Genomic DNA, 14,311 nt, shown 5'->3' on the forward strand with positions numbered 1-14,311 from the left:
ACCAGAAACTTCGGCAAATATGCGACATAGGTAATTACTTAAGAGCCAGAAATGTATCTTTGAGCGATTAAACGCGTCCATATTCAAATAAGATGAGACAAAGCAAGACATGATTTTAAAACAATGGTTTATTCAGTGACGAATAAATCGCACATAGAGATATTTCATATATATTTAATTTTCATCGCAAGGTGAAAAATGGAATAATTTAGGGTATAGCGCAATGTGCCACCTGTTTTTTTTTTCACCGATATCAGACGAAGGAATAATTTCCGGCTCACGTGTACAACACACACAAAATCAAAACTCTAAAATTAAACGTAAATAAAACCATGGCATTTTACATCTGCGCCGTACTGGACAGATAGACTGACATAATCCACACAGACTTCATTAGAACAGGGATAAAACGACGCAAACTCTTTAAATATATATATATATATATATATATATACCCTGGCAAGTGGATTTCATCAAAACATTAAGAAAGATTCCAGATTTTAAAACCACATGATCTAAACACAGGAATTAAAATTTTCAAGTGTATAAAATACTGTTTGCATTGAGGTAAATCGTTTACAGTGATATGTAACCATGTGCACCCGAGCACATGCGCAAAGAGGCTAGGTCCAAGCTTATCTCGCCAGTGTCTGTCTGTCTGTCTCCAGGCCCAGCTTGGACATTTTCAATGCACAACTGCCCGTATATGACTATATACTTATATACAGTGATAAAATTCAATTCGTTGCCCTGCATGACCCTGTAGACTGAGATCATCAGTAAATGCCAGCTATTACCTATAACACCCGCCAGGTCGCCGCCTTCACCAGTTATAAGGGTACGGGGACATATTAACAAAAGGCTGCGGAGGGTACAGTTACTGAGCTCACATAATTTACTCTCTTGGGTCAGGGTGCAACAACAAAAACATTTTGTAACCATTTGTTCCGACTCATCTCAAATAAAGTTCAGTCAGAAATATTGCAATGGGAACTAAAAACACATGTAACAATATGACTATGTACACTGAATTATGCCCTCAAGATAAATAAAAGGAATGGTAAAACGAGCATATAAATAGCGGGGGGAATCTCCCACACAGAGGATGGTGTTCAAGATTATGCAGATATTTCCCACAACAAGAACGGATGATGTTTTCTCAAGTGAGCACATTTGATGAGAACGCCGAGGTTGAATTCGCAGGCGTCGAGGTCTTGTGGGGTCAAGGGCCTGACAGGGGTCCAGCGGCACCCCGGGTGTGAGTATAAATAGCTAAGGTCCTTGAGCCCGTGGCCAGAAATCTGGGGTCCAGTACCCCATGGCGCATTCCGGGAGGACCTCAGGGCGCATGCTAGAGCATCCCTACAGCCTGTGTCTCGACACAAGCATTTATTAAATGCAACAACATCCTCTGGAATGTTTGCCCCTAAAAACGTCTTTTAAAACTTTACCGCTAAAAAGTTTTACAACACTTGAAACTTTCCCCATGAGGATGTGTCTTTGTAGTCGAGACAGTCGGCAGGGTTTGTCCGTGAGAGAGCTGCCTGACTGCCGTGGTGGATCGGACCGTAGGGTGAGGACATCTGAGCACTGTGACTGTTCGTTATGCTCGACATTGTCGTCGGATTCGACATCTGATTGGCTGCCATCACCGGAAGCTGCATGGGCGGGAGGTAATCCATGTTGCTATAGTAGCCGGAGTGTCCGTAGTTAGGGGCTGAGTACGGTGGGGCTTGGTGGTGGGAATTGCTCATCGGGTAGGCTGATCGCTGCATACAGCTACTTGTGTTCATTATGTCGTTGACGGTCGGAATGGACGCTGGACTCCAGATGGACGATGGACTGTTGACGTTACCGTTTGAAGGACTAGTTACCACTGGAGACTTGTACACGCTACCACCCGGCGACGTCGTAGGTGGGGGTGGGGTTTTGGACTTTTTGGGAGCCTGATTCTGAGGTGGACCTTGACCTTTGCTCTTAGCTTCCTGTGCTTTCTGCTGTTGTCGACACTTCGCTCTTCTGTTTTTAAACCATACCTACAATGACGAAACAAAATTATATATAATTTTCAACCATTGGTAGATTCACATTGTCTCAAATGCAAGACTCGTGTGAGATTAATCCAGTTTATGCATTTATAAATAATGTTTAAACTGCCCTTTTCGGTCATGTTCCCGTAAGGGTATTGCATTGCCCCTAACAACGAGGGAATCTCCCTTGACTGCTCTATACCAGAAAGTTATGTACACTCGGCGCAAATAACCATCATCGCCTACTTTCCCACGAACTTAGCACAAAATAAAATAAAATATTTATAGGTGTTTGTGAATGTTTTTGCAAGCTTCTATAAGAGATGGCCAGTGTGTTTTCGAAACTTTTTACTGTTCCGCCCAAAGGAAGTAATGGTCAGAGTGAAAGGATAATGCCGGTGATTTGTCAATGTCTGATGGAAGCAGATCCCACACAGCACCCGCCAATTCTATTACGCCAAGAAACCAGACAAAAAGCGACGAGACAAAATTAATCATTTCCCGTAAATCCAATATCCACCCTAAAAATTTCACAGTTTTTGCAGCTTCATCAACGTCTTTAACAACTTGGCATTTTATCAATTTTCGTCTATAATATAATTTCCTTAAAATAACATTTTCTCTTGACGATCACGTGTGAAGCCTATACTGGCAGACATGAGGAATGTTACATGGCATGATGCGCTGAGTGGTCATTGTAGTGGATCGTATTTGCCTGTAGTGGTCAAGTCACCGACCCGACCATAAATAGCTGTCATAATGGACCGTGACAGGAAGAGGCCATATTGGTCAACTCGGACAAGGATTGACCCTTTCTCTGCTGGACATTGGCCGGACCTATTGTACCCAGGCCAGCCGTACTGTTCCCGTGACTTATGTGTGCCGTGTTACGTAATGCCCGAGATTTCAAGCCGTTTGGCACGTCATTTTCTCATCCACTGACTTCATATTCTTTTGTCTGTCTGTATATAAGGTTTCCTTTTACAAAAAACTTCCCCTCCCACCGTTTTGACACGAGGTTTTTTTTTACCGCCACCATAGCCATATAGTCCGTTTCGAAAACAGAGGATGTGCAATGCCTACTGTTATCGCTTAGAGTTTATATTGCCCTCTTGACAGGCGATAAGATGTAAGATTTTACTTAAGGTCCGGAAACTGCCAGCCAGTGTTTCACATAAAATGTTACGACAGTGGGCGTGGTGGAGCGCCATTCGCCCTCCCATAGGTTTGTTCTGTGCAAGGAAGAGTCAATAGTCCGATCTACGTGTCCACTTAGAGCGCACGAGACTCTACATCTGGGTGATAAACACTGTATACACAAACAGGGCTATACTTATCAGGGGGAGGGGGGAAGGGGCAGGAGAGGGGCATGGCGGATCTGCATCTACAGCACTAAATAATTTACCAGTAGCTTTATAACAAAAATATCATAGCTATGACTGAAACCAACTAAATACTTGACTTGTGCTTTCCTTTATTTCCTTACAAAATGATAAAAAAAAAACAGTCGCGCTTAGTTCTATGCACTCCTAGCTTCAGAACGAACATAAGATTAGAATTTCGGGAAAAAAGGATAATTACCTGAACACGTGATTCTGGTAGATTAATTTTGAGAGCAACTTCTTCTCTCATAAATATGTCTGGGTATCTGGTTTTCTGGAACAGGGCTTCTAGCACATCCAGCTGGGCCCGGGTGAAGGTTGTACGCTCTCGTCGCTGTTTTCTCGGGTTTGCTGAAACAGCAAAATGAAGACCTACGAATGAAAATTGTACAACACTTTTAACATATGGAAATGGTGACTGTAATAATAAATACTCGTTATTAATTAAACAATGACAACACTAGAAAAAAGCAATGCACGGGGTATCAAACCATAAAGACAAAGTTAAATATATTCATTTACATTCTCACATGATATTTACAACTTGTACTTCCAGTGCACGGTTCTTAAAGTTTGTAATCTAAATACTTTCGTGAGACAACATTTTGATTTTAACACAAGGAATTTATTGTGACATAAATTTTTCTTAGAAAGTTTTTGTATGAGAAATGTAATAAGCATAGCTGAATTAAGGCAATGGGCCTCACACAAGGCCACTTCTCTATAATTCATATTATTTCTCTGATCGAAGGAAGCAAAAAACTTAAATGGACTTATTCATTCTCAAAAAGTCAACCGTCCAGAAGTTGTTAATAATCAACTATTTCTTGAGGTCCAGATATATACCCAACCGAAATGGTCACTTTTTAAAAATTATTTTCGACTTGTAATTAACCCTTATGTTCCGTATATTCTTTTGACAGAAGTGTTTAAATTTGAACATTTGTTCATGCGGACGCAAGTAGAGTAGATACCGTGGCTGATAGATAATACGTGTTTGAAAATAAAAGGAACAGGCGCAGTTTGTGACATCTGGACATTTGAATCATTATAAAATGAATAATATTTCTGTGAACAACAGAAGTGTAACAGATCCGCAAAATTCTGTCGGCGTGAGGTTTGTATAGTTATGATCAATATATCGTGATAGCAGTTAAATCAGTGTGAGAAATCAGAGCAAACAGACGACAAACGGTCAGAGTTCATATTGATTTCATCACAAAAGATGTTTCAAACGCCGTCAAGACGTGAGATTCGTGTTTATTGTTTGCGGCCTCTAGCGAGAGCTACTTCCACGGCCATACAGACCCGTGAATATGTTAACACGGAATCGGGTCCGTGTGTGCCGGCGGACCTGTACAGCCAGGTTCTGTCCTTTTGAAATGCAAAAATGATAAAGAAGTCGAGGAGAGCCGTCTTTCTAAGTTCTCCTTAGTGGAGTCATTAGCTAAATTAAAATTAACAGCGTCTCTTTGAGGTTTCTTTTTTGCGGTAGGGAGTAACGGCCGTCTGAATAAGAGAGTCGATGGTGAATGAGGGTGTGGGGCAAACAGTATAGGGCTGAGGTCGGGCATACACAAGCCAGCACAACAGCTTCTATACACAGCTTCAGTGACAGAGGAGAAAATCTCAGAAATGACATTGAAGCAAATTGGATGGAAGTAAAGTAAACCATCTTTCGCTTTTCCGTGGATGCCAAGTTAAAACGTGATCGCCAAAAGGTTAAAAAAAAAACAAACATTGTGTATATAATAGCGTACTTAAATATTCATCCTGTCCCTTTAATAAACAAAAAAAAATTAATTCTAAAACATTGCATTTTTTCTTCATTGTATTTAAATCGGTGCCATGGATAAAGTGGCATCCAAATTGCTTAAGCTATTATCTGCAATGCTTAGGGTAATTATGTCAGTGTTTGGACTTGTTTGACAGCGGATCGCGAAAAGAATGAACGGGGGAAACCCTGGCTTCGTATAGAAAAGCTTCTATAGAATAGTAAATATCCCTCACACAGGGGGGTATGCTGGGGGGCCGGGAAATTCCCGCTGCGTAAAAGCCACGGTGTAATGGACTCTAACTTAAATGACACACGGTTAGCCGGGCAATATGGCATAGTGTGTGCACAAGGAGACGTATGCTTGGCGTGAAACGAAACTTTTTAATTTTCACCTGACGACAAAAATCAGAAATTGTTTGCTTCCTTCGTGCAGAAAAAAAATGTAAAAAGTAACGATTTTTTTCAAATGTATATAAAGAGTTGTTTAATAATAAAAGTAATTTAAGGATAATTATAAACGGCTTCTTACCTTGATAGCCCATAGCTGGGTGTAACATGTCGACATTAGGAGCTGACAAGCTGATACCGTTGACAGAGTACGGCGGACCTTTACTGGAAGGCATCTGTGCTGATACTGGAGGGGCATAGGCCATGCTCGCCATTCTTGCGTCTTGAAGGTAATGGGACTCCACGGTGAAATCTGCAGGTGTACTCACTGAGAGAACGGAAGTAAAACACCGACGATGGGTATACACCGAGCTCGGACTGGTGCTCTATTCACTGACGATCAGCTGACTGCTTATGTCCGACTGAAACAAACAATTAAATACCATAGAGCCGGGGCCGCATGCCGCTTACCGCGAGGTGATGATATTGAGATGATTGGGTACTAAACGCTCGGGCCGGTTTCTTCACACTCTCCTCCACGCTTGGCTGAACAGGACAGGACTGGTCAGCAGAGCGTCACCGTAACTAACCAACCAGGGTCTCTGCCACGTTTCCCCTACCACCGAGTTTTTGTGAGGGCCGGGGTGTTCCCAGAGCCCCTTACCCTCAGAACCCCGCCCACTCGCCCCCACCCAACTCTCTGGACCAAGCCCCGGCACAAGACAACACTAAATTAACACAAACACATCCCGCGCTAATTTGTCCGAAAATTATACAAACTGGTGATGATACCTCTGTGTGGGTCTGTCTAAGACAACAGAGTTAACAAAAGACATCCTGGTTGCACAAAGAGAAAAATGACTTGTCACGTTTTCTAACGTAATCACACAATGCGTAATCATTACAGGCTTAATTATATACCAAACACATTTATGCCACGTGTTTTTGCTAGCTGATTTAAAAGAAAAAAAATGATTATAGTCATTTATAGTTTATAGTTCCCGAACCCACATGTCAACACGGTCAAATTCATCTCCAGGCGTGAACTAGTTATTATAGGCGATCTTGTTTCTACTGAAAAAAAAGTCACTAAATTTGTTTATCATTTCTAAATGCATTGTGGGAAAAGACTTTGCTGTATAAAAAAAATAGTGCAGCCATTCAAAAAAAGAATTCCGAAAAAACAGAGGAATTATCTACGAACCAGCAAATATATCAGGAAATTCCGGATTGAATAAATAATATTGCTCAGCTATAGATATTACATTGTAGTTACAATCACATTACAAGTGTACAACACTATGTGTCTTGGGCGAGCTACATCGTGCTCGAATGTTTGAATCAATTCTGAAGACAACTCCGTGAGTGCAGTTTGACATATATATTACATGAGGATCGCCTTGAACTTTCATCCAAACTCGGTGTGCAGGTGACGTGGAGAAGTGATACATACATGCATTTCCGTCACCCCCACTGACGAGGAGGGAGGGAGAAGGATTATCTCTAGCCTTTGGCCATGGCTGATAATAAGGCACTAGAGAAGGGCCGGGGAGAAGGTTACGTAAGCTGAATGGAGTCCATATCAGCGAACACACCGACGAGCCATATCTCCTTCGGACTTGTCATACGGACCGGAAGTCTTTCCGGTTTTCCGGTCCTCCCGCCCACTATTTTACATACCAGTAAAAACAACAATAGCCGACAACATACGGGGAAGGCTTTCACAAAAACAGTCAACACACTTCTTGGTAACAAACTTATCAAAGAGGGGTCAAAGTTTGGTCGAGTGGCCAGAGAGTTACAACACAACTCACATTCCAGAAAGGGCTCTAGTTGTGGGGGTGACGGTGAGTAAACAAGGCGGAGGAGTGAGGCGTCACCCGACCTCTGACATCACCCCCGGTCACCGTAAACCCAGACTGGAATGTGCAGTTTTCTAAAAACTCGCAGCTTACTTCACCTCAATTACTACAACAGCAACTGCACGTGTGGAACTGGACTCGTGGTTATATGCACTATAATTCCGCACGCCTTAAAGCGTAAGCTAATAAGACGAAATACAGCCTTATAAAAACGACATAAAAAGCAAGAAAATTAATTCAAGGAAAGAAGCTTACAAGAGAAAAAGCAGAAGTTAAAGAAGTATTTAGTATAAAATCACTTGAAATTAAATGGAAAATGTAATAAAATGAAGAAAATAATAGGAAAGAAAAAAAATGTCTATTTTAATGAGAGTCAATATTTTGAGTATAATTGTGGAGAAATTGTTGACGGAAATATCAGCGGACAGCGTCATTGAACAAGGACTTAGATAGGGGATTGGGGACGGGATAACTGGGGCTAATAGAGGATTGTGGGGGAATTACAGGGCTTACTTTGGGTCACGTGACACTGGGGTTACTATCGCTTCTCCGACATTGGAAAAGGTTTTGCGAAGAAAATACCCGGATTATTGTTAAGGAGTAATAATTGTTGAGCGTTTAGCTCCAGTGACCCAGTCTCTTAATGGACGAAATTCACGTGTCGTGGGCCTATCCAGGTTGAGTTCAGCGTCAGATAAACACCGATCAGAGATGTCTATTCAGCAAAACGGTCTACCCTGTAGAATTAGAAGAATCTTGTCAACGAATGTAACGAGCTTATCTGTAATGCCAATTCTACACACTGATTTCACGCGTATAATATAAGCACTCACTATTTATCACATGAGTTATTAGAAGCAAATGTTATTAATTTCCAGAAAATTTCGTCTTAAAAATGTAAGACTGGCATATTGCACTGTTGACATGCACGTTATCTGTGTGACTGGCCACCGTAGAAAAGACTCAGTTTAACTGGGGAGCATCAAGTCTGTAAGATTTGTCGTCTTATCAATCCCTAGTAATAGCGACAATTTTATCACTGTGAGAGCTATCGGCGGAAATTAAATGCTTGATCTAATATTTCTAATCATTTAATTTGGCTTGTGCTTTCCTTCGATTTCATTTGCTAATAGCTGTAATACACGTGCCCTGTCACTGTTTGCAGCGGTCGACAACGCTGGCAGAGCGAGCGTCAAGTATCGGTCCGGTCGTGCTTCTGACTTCCGCCCTCAACAGACGTCCTCGAGTCAGCGCCCAGGCGATGCTGAGCCGGCAGGCCGAATAATCGCAAAAGATCCAGGCGATAGGTAACTGTTACCGGAGTTAAACAGCTGAACCAACGCCCGACACCGACCAGACCCTTCCAGGGTGCCACGACCAGCACCTGGGGGACGAGCTGATGGCGGAGTTAGAGATGGAGAACTCCTGGAGGGGAATGACGTAAACACCAGCTCAGCATGCACTGGAAATTAACTATCATCCAGTTTCTTCAATAGACTTACTCAATCTGTTACATCAGGCGAAAATATAAACAAGCCACTATTTGGGTTTGGTGATGATAATAAGAAAAATGATAATAATAAAAAAAAGAAAATGGCAAAAGAAGAATTTTTGGAAGCAAGAAAAGTCATACAATATTTTACACAAATATGCGGGATAGTTCACCAGATGACGGGCGAAACATATCCAAGGGCAGGTGTTTTGAGAGAAAGACAATGTTTTGGTGCCTGTTAGAGCAAAAACCCGATTAGGAGATGTTCATTAGGGAAAGCTGTATGCTCAGCCCATTTACTCGCCAGTCCAGATTCTAATCCTTTTGTCTAGTGGGTGTAGAGTAACATTACACCGTGCCAAGCGAAATACTGGTAGACAGGGGGAAAGGAATAAAAGGCTTGTACTGTAGAAATCCTGTTAGAACTCGAGAGAGGGCCGTTCGTCTTTTTACCCCCGGCGGGACCGAAGGCGCTGCCACGCCGAGGATGTCCCGGACAGCAGCCAAAACACCCCTAATTCAATTAGAAACTTTTACTTTACACGCATTAAAATCCCATAAAAAACCAAGTCTATAATGATCAGAATTGGATAAAGACCACTGCTGGCATGACGACCTCTTGTATCAACTGATCATACGTAAATATTGTTGACAAACCGAAGAGCTGGCACAAAAGGGGGCGTGTGTGTAATGCCAATGTATGCCCCTGACTCCGGGAGGCAAAAACCCGGAAAACGAGGAGAACCTAACGAGAATGATTCAGGAGAGGGTATGCATTATTAATGAGGTAACACCGATGCCACTAGAGCTTGTTTTTCTAACCCAATCTGAAGAGACCCAGTCAAGGACAGTTCGCAATCGCAACATCTCCGGTAATCGGTGGACAAGAGATGGGCGTTTTGTTCCCGAGGAGCTGGGGCAGATGGTTCCTTAAGGATTTGGGTAAAACCATTCCTGTCGGGGGCTCTTTGGGACATGGTACCTCTTTTTAAAGGGGACAGCGTCAGGAGTTCAACACGGTACATTCGTTATATACCCCCACCCCCACCCCACCCCCCTCCAACACGCACAAATAAACTTGTGAAAGGCCATTGTGTAGGTGTGATCGTTGATTATTGTGTATGGTTCAGATGGCTTTTTGCGAATATGATCATATATTGAAATAAAAATAAATATCAAGTATAATAAACAAAAGTATTTCTCGATTTGGGTCGTAGCGAAAGGTTGGCTTTTTGTTAAGATTATCATATATTCAAATTCGAAAAAGTGTTTCCGGACTTATTATTAATTACACAGATAATTTCTTGAGTTGGATGAACATTTATGGTTTTAATAAAACAAAAATCGTTTGGAATTCCGAAAAGACAGGTTGTACGATGGGTATGGAGGAGCCAATCCTATATAAGATCGAAGTGTGATACAAAGAATAAAAGGGAATGGCAAACAATGAAAACTGGAGTGTATTATATCAATGAGGGAAGCACGGACATGTGAGCGGAATGTCACTACGATATCGACTGGTTCTGAGCCTGTTTCCAGACAAATTCATATAGTTGACCATAGAAATACATCTTGACTTAGTGGGCTTCCTTTGTACACACACGGGGAATGCTTTGTGCGCTCAGAACAAATATAATTTATTAAAGAGATCTGGTAGGCTGTTAATTTCAGATTTCTTCCTCCGTTAGCTAAGGCGAATGAACACATTGTCCTGGCCAGCCACTATCTGTCTCGTCAGCCCAACACGAAAATTAATTCCGCAAATGTATCGGGCTGGGCCCGAGCTGGAATTGCAGTCGGCAGTGTTATATTGTCCGACAGCGCGCGACCCAGCGAGGGCCTTATCGCCACAACAGCCCTTTAATTTAGGAAAACAGCACGCGAGGAAGCCGGCAGAAAAAGGTGCCAGCCAATTAATTAAGGTTGATAGATGTAGAGGAGGAAGAAGACGGGTCTGGGGCCGGCGGGGGGATAGAACCGTGATGTCAGAGCAGTAACAGTCGACTAATGAGTGGACATTAGAACATATGCTCATCTGATTGCAGCTCCGAAAAGATCACAATTAATATGACAGATCAAGGATTCCAAAGTCCGCTAATCTTCGCCACCGCCACTGATATGCCAAGAATTCGTACAAAAGAAACGCGGAATTCGCCTAAATCACTGTTCTATAGAGAGGCACGTCGAATTCAGGAAAACTGCAATGTGATCTATGAGTATAACACAAATTGGCTACGAATTCATACATCACGTCTCTGATGCCTACGGTTGATAGTAAAAGAAAATGTATGATACAACTGAAGAAGGATTCACAATTTTTGCTGCAGGTGCCGGCATTTGATGTTTCGTAATCAATAGAAAAGCTGGTTTTAGTCATTATAGAACTATATTTAATGTGTACTAAGAATCTGGTAACGCTTCCCTATATAGCTAAAGAAGAATTTGATGTTCACATGTATACGCAGGAGGAGAAATTCAGATCGTTCAGAAATACGTAGTAGCAATACTGATACGAAAACATCCATTTAACACCTGTATCAAAATATCGCAGCAGGTGTTATGAAGGTTTGAGCACAGCAATATGTCAAACACTCTTCCTAATTCAAGACCAAAATACAAAGACAAGAAAATTTCTTATCTACAACGGATTAAGCTGATATTTAACCAGATGTTAAAAAGTTTGGTTAAACAACAATAAAAGAATGAAGATTAAACATTGCGCATCCATTTCACAAAGAAGTGATTAGTAAGTGAGAAGTGAGTATATTAGTGATTGTGTTAACCCCTAAATACCCTAGTGAACATATTCAGGGTCTGAATAAAAATGTTTAAGATTTGTCTGACTCAAAATTTACTAAAATCATGAGATTAGAAATATCTATAGGAAAATGAAAAAAATCAACATTAAAGAAAATAATTGCCACTTATTGACCGCATTTTGTAAAGTCTGGTTCATCGGTAATAAATAATCACACATTTATTACATATACTATGTGACTGAGAGAGCATGCATCTGTCAAAGGGCTGTCCATATAACACTTATAATGCTGATACATACAGCTCATTTGTACAGTTTAAGTGTAATTATTTCTCGCACCGGGAATTTTCACAAATAAAATGTTAAGTGCAATTTAGGTGAGCGGATGAATTAGTCTGAGGAGAGGCGGGTCTCTCCTGTCAAGTAATAATTAAACTTGTACTAAAACCAATCAGACTACCCGAGAATTCCATTATCGCCTTTCTCACCTCTACGTTTAAAGTATAGAGTACATAAAGGAGTTTGTTTATGTGGTTTGGGTTTGAGGACTGGGGGTGCATGTGGAAACACTGGAGTAATTAAGCTAACACCCCTCATTAACAAACTTCACACATTTTTTGTTTATTTGTCTAGGTTGCGAAAATAAACAAAGGTGCTATGGCTGAGTTTATGGCCGAAACAAAGCCAAACTAAAATATGTTTACAGTATCAAACAAAACCCATCTTGTAATGAAGTTATACAGACGTAGTATATTTATCGTATAATATTTTAGATAGCTTATTCACCTTGTAACTGGAACGCGAAAATCTAGTGGAAGGACAAAAATTGAAATCCCTGGGTTCCGGAAAATGATAAAACCGTCAGATATCATGAAAACTGTTGATAAAAAGTGGAGAATAATTCTCAGTTCATAAACTAAGCTATAGGAATAAGTAAACGCTATGGAATATAGCGAATGCATAGTTTGCCCTGTGGAACATTTATACAGTCTGGCACCTTAACTGTAAAGCTTGCGAAAAGATTATATAAACCGACCTGCTATGTGGTTATCGCGAAATTTAATTTGTTACAACACATGCACGCAGAAATTACCGTTTGGCGTGCAACTTCAAAAACCGATGCATGCACAATTTTTGGATGGCAAAAAATAGGGGAAAAAAATCCTGTTTGACAGGAGAGACTGGGTGTTTTACCTGCGCCAAACAGCGACCATCTGTCACCGGGTTAATCTGTCAAGCTGACTATACCTGCTGCAGGTAAGATGCTGCAGGCAGAAATGAAGAGTGTCCGTGTGATTGTGAGCAGGTATAGGCTGGGGTCGGGCCGGAGTGAGCGGTGTTCACGGCAGGGTCGGGGAAACATTACTCTCTCTGAGAAGTCGTGCCGAAAACCGAACCCAAGCCCAGGGCCCGCGGACCACTACTCACTGTTAAAACGGTCTTACCCTCAAGTATATTGTGTAGCCCTTCAATTATACGACACCGTGGCAGGATATACACTGTGAATTTTATAGTAAGCTGAAGTCATTTATCAATCGATGTTTTACATTTTCACAAAAGCGTTGGGAGCTAATGGTGCACGAAAGGCTCTGTCACAGACAAGAAAACCCCACCGTGCATTCTTCTGATTCTCTGTGTCCCTAACTTAGACGAACCACTTCAAATAAAGCACGTGGTAAAATATGCGGAATTTGCTTTAAATTGATTTAGAATATTGCTTGATTTACTATTAGGACGTAAATATCCCTGGCCTGAATGCAAGCCTTATATTAAGGGCAGTGCACATAAAAGCCGGGGTTTAACACGGGGTGCTGTACCCGCTTATATATTTCAATGTCTCTTTTGCGTGATATTATTATACTCTCCTCTCGGTCGGATACTAGGTCACAATAATCCAACAAATGTACTAAACATATCATAATATTTTATAAGTAGATCGAGTTTACATTTAAACTACTTTCTAGTACCAAACTTGAAGTCCATGTATAATTCACTCTGAATTATGCGGTGAGTAATATAGCGTAACAAATATAAGTAATGGAGGCCTAAAAATAAACTAAATAAAGTGTATGTAAAATAAGAAAATAAATTAAAATGTAAAAAAAATTATCCTATACTAATACCGGTTAAAATGTCAGGACGACAATGTTTGAAGCGTTGATGTTAAATCATCATAACTATGGTGACAGACAGACAGACTCCTCAACAGGCATGCAGATTAGCGATAATCAACACTGAATACAAGAAACAGTTGGTGATAAAAAAAAATAAATAAATCAGCTGCAAGCAAATAGCGAGACATTCTAACTATATCATAGGCTTAAAGTAAAGATTAAACATGACATGGATAAAACTACTTACAGGTGAGATGGATTGGTTTTCCTGTATGAAATGTCCGGAGCTGAAGGGTGAACGGTATGTCGTGGAGAGTATAGACCAGGCGTCCGGCACACATTCACACAGCAGTGACCACACGGGCTTGTGATGAGATTTCTCAGGTCTCCGGTAAGATTACCTTGAACACATAGGTTTAACCTTGTAAAGCTGGGTTTACAGTTGTTAATGTGTATGTGATTGATCAGTTGTGGTGAGGAGTGAGGTTCCGTTCAAGTTATAATCCGGG

At 41.2% G+C, this 14,311-nt stretch overlaps 1 protein-coding gene across 2 annotated transcripts; it reads right to left on the reverse strand.

Moving 5' to 3' along the window:
* Positions 1-460: 460 nt before the first annotated feature.
* Positions 461-14,096, reverse strand: LOC135468806 (homeobox protein OTX2-like). 2 transcript variants are annotated; one of them, XM_064747236.1, is made up of 4 exons: positions 14,050-14,096; positions 5,719-5,998; positions 3,612-3,763; positions 461-2,036 (listed from the first exon to the last, which is right to left on the reverse strand). In XM_064747236.1, exons 2-4 carry the CDS (start codon positions 5,849-5,851, stop codon positions 1,464-1,466), a joined length of 858 nt encoding a protein of 285 aa, XP_064603306.1. In that variant the 5' UTR covers positions 5,852-5,998; positions 14,050-14,096; the 3' UTR covers positions 461-1,463. The 2 variants fall into 2 exon arrangements, with proteins under 2 accessions (XP_064603306.1, XP_064603304.1); XM_064747234.1 differs by having other exon boundaries at positions 3,612-3,784.
* Between the last annotated feature and the right edge of the window lie 215 nt (positions 14,097-14,311).

This window comes from Liolophura sinensis, chromosome 6 (genome assembly GCF_032854445.1).
Source record: "Liolophura sinensis isolate JHLJ2023 chromosome 6, CUHK_Ljap_v2, whole genome shotgun sequence".
NCBI classification, from domain to species: domain Eukaryota; kingdom Metazoa; phylum Mollusca; class Polyplacophora; order Chitonida; family Chitonidae; genus Liolophura; species Liolophura sinensis.

What these genes read in the sequence shown, in the direction of transcription:
- LOC135468806 (XM_064747234.1), bottom strand. Translation starts at nt 5,851, where the DNA reads ATGGCGAGCATGGCCTATGCCCCTCCAGTATCAGCACAGATGCCTTCC. An exon ending in CCCAGCTATGGGCTATCAAG is followed by an intron (nt 3,785 to 5,718) that starts GTAAGAAGCCGT and finishes TTTCATTCGTAG; the next exon opens with GTCTTCATTTTGCTGTTTCA. An exon ending in TACCAGAATCACGTGTTCAG is followed by an intron (nt 2,037 to 3,611) that starts GTAATTATCCTT and finishes TCGTCATTGTAG; the next exon opens with GTATGGTTTAAAAACAGAAG.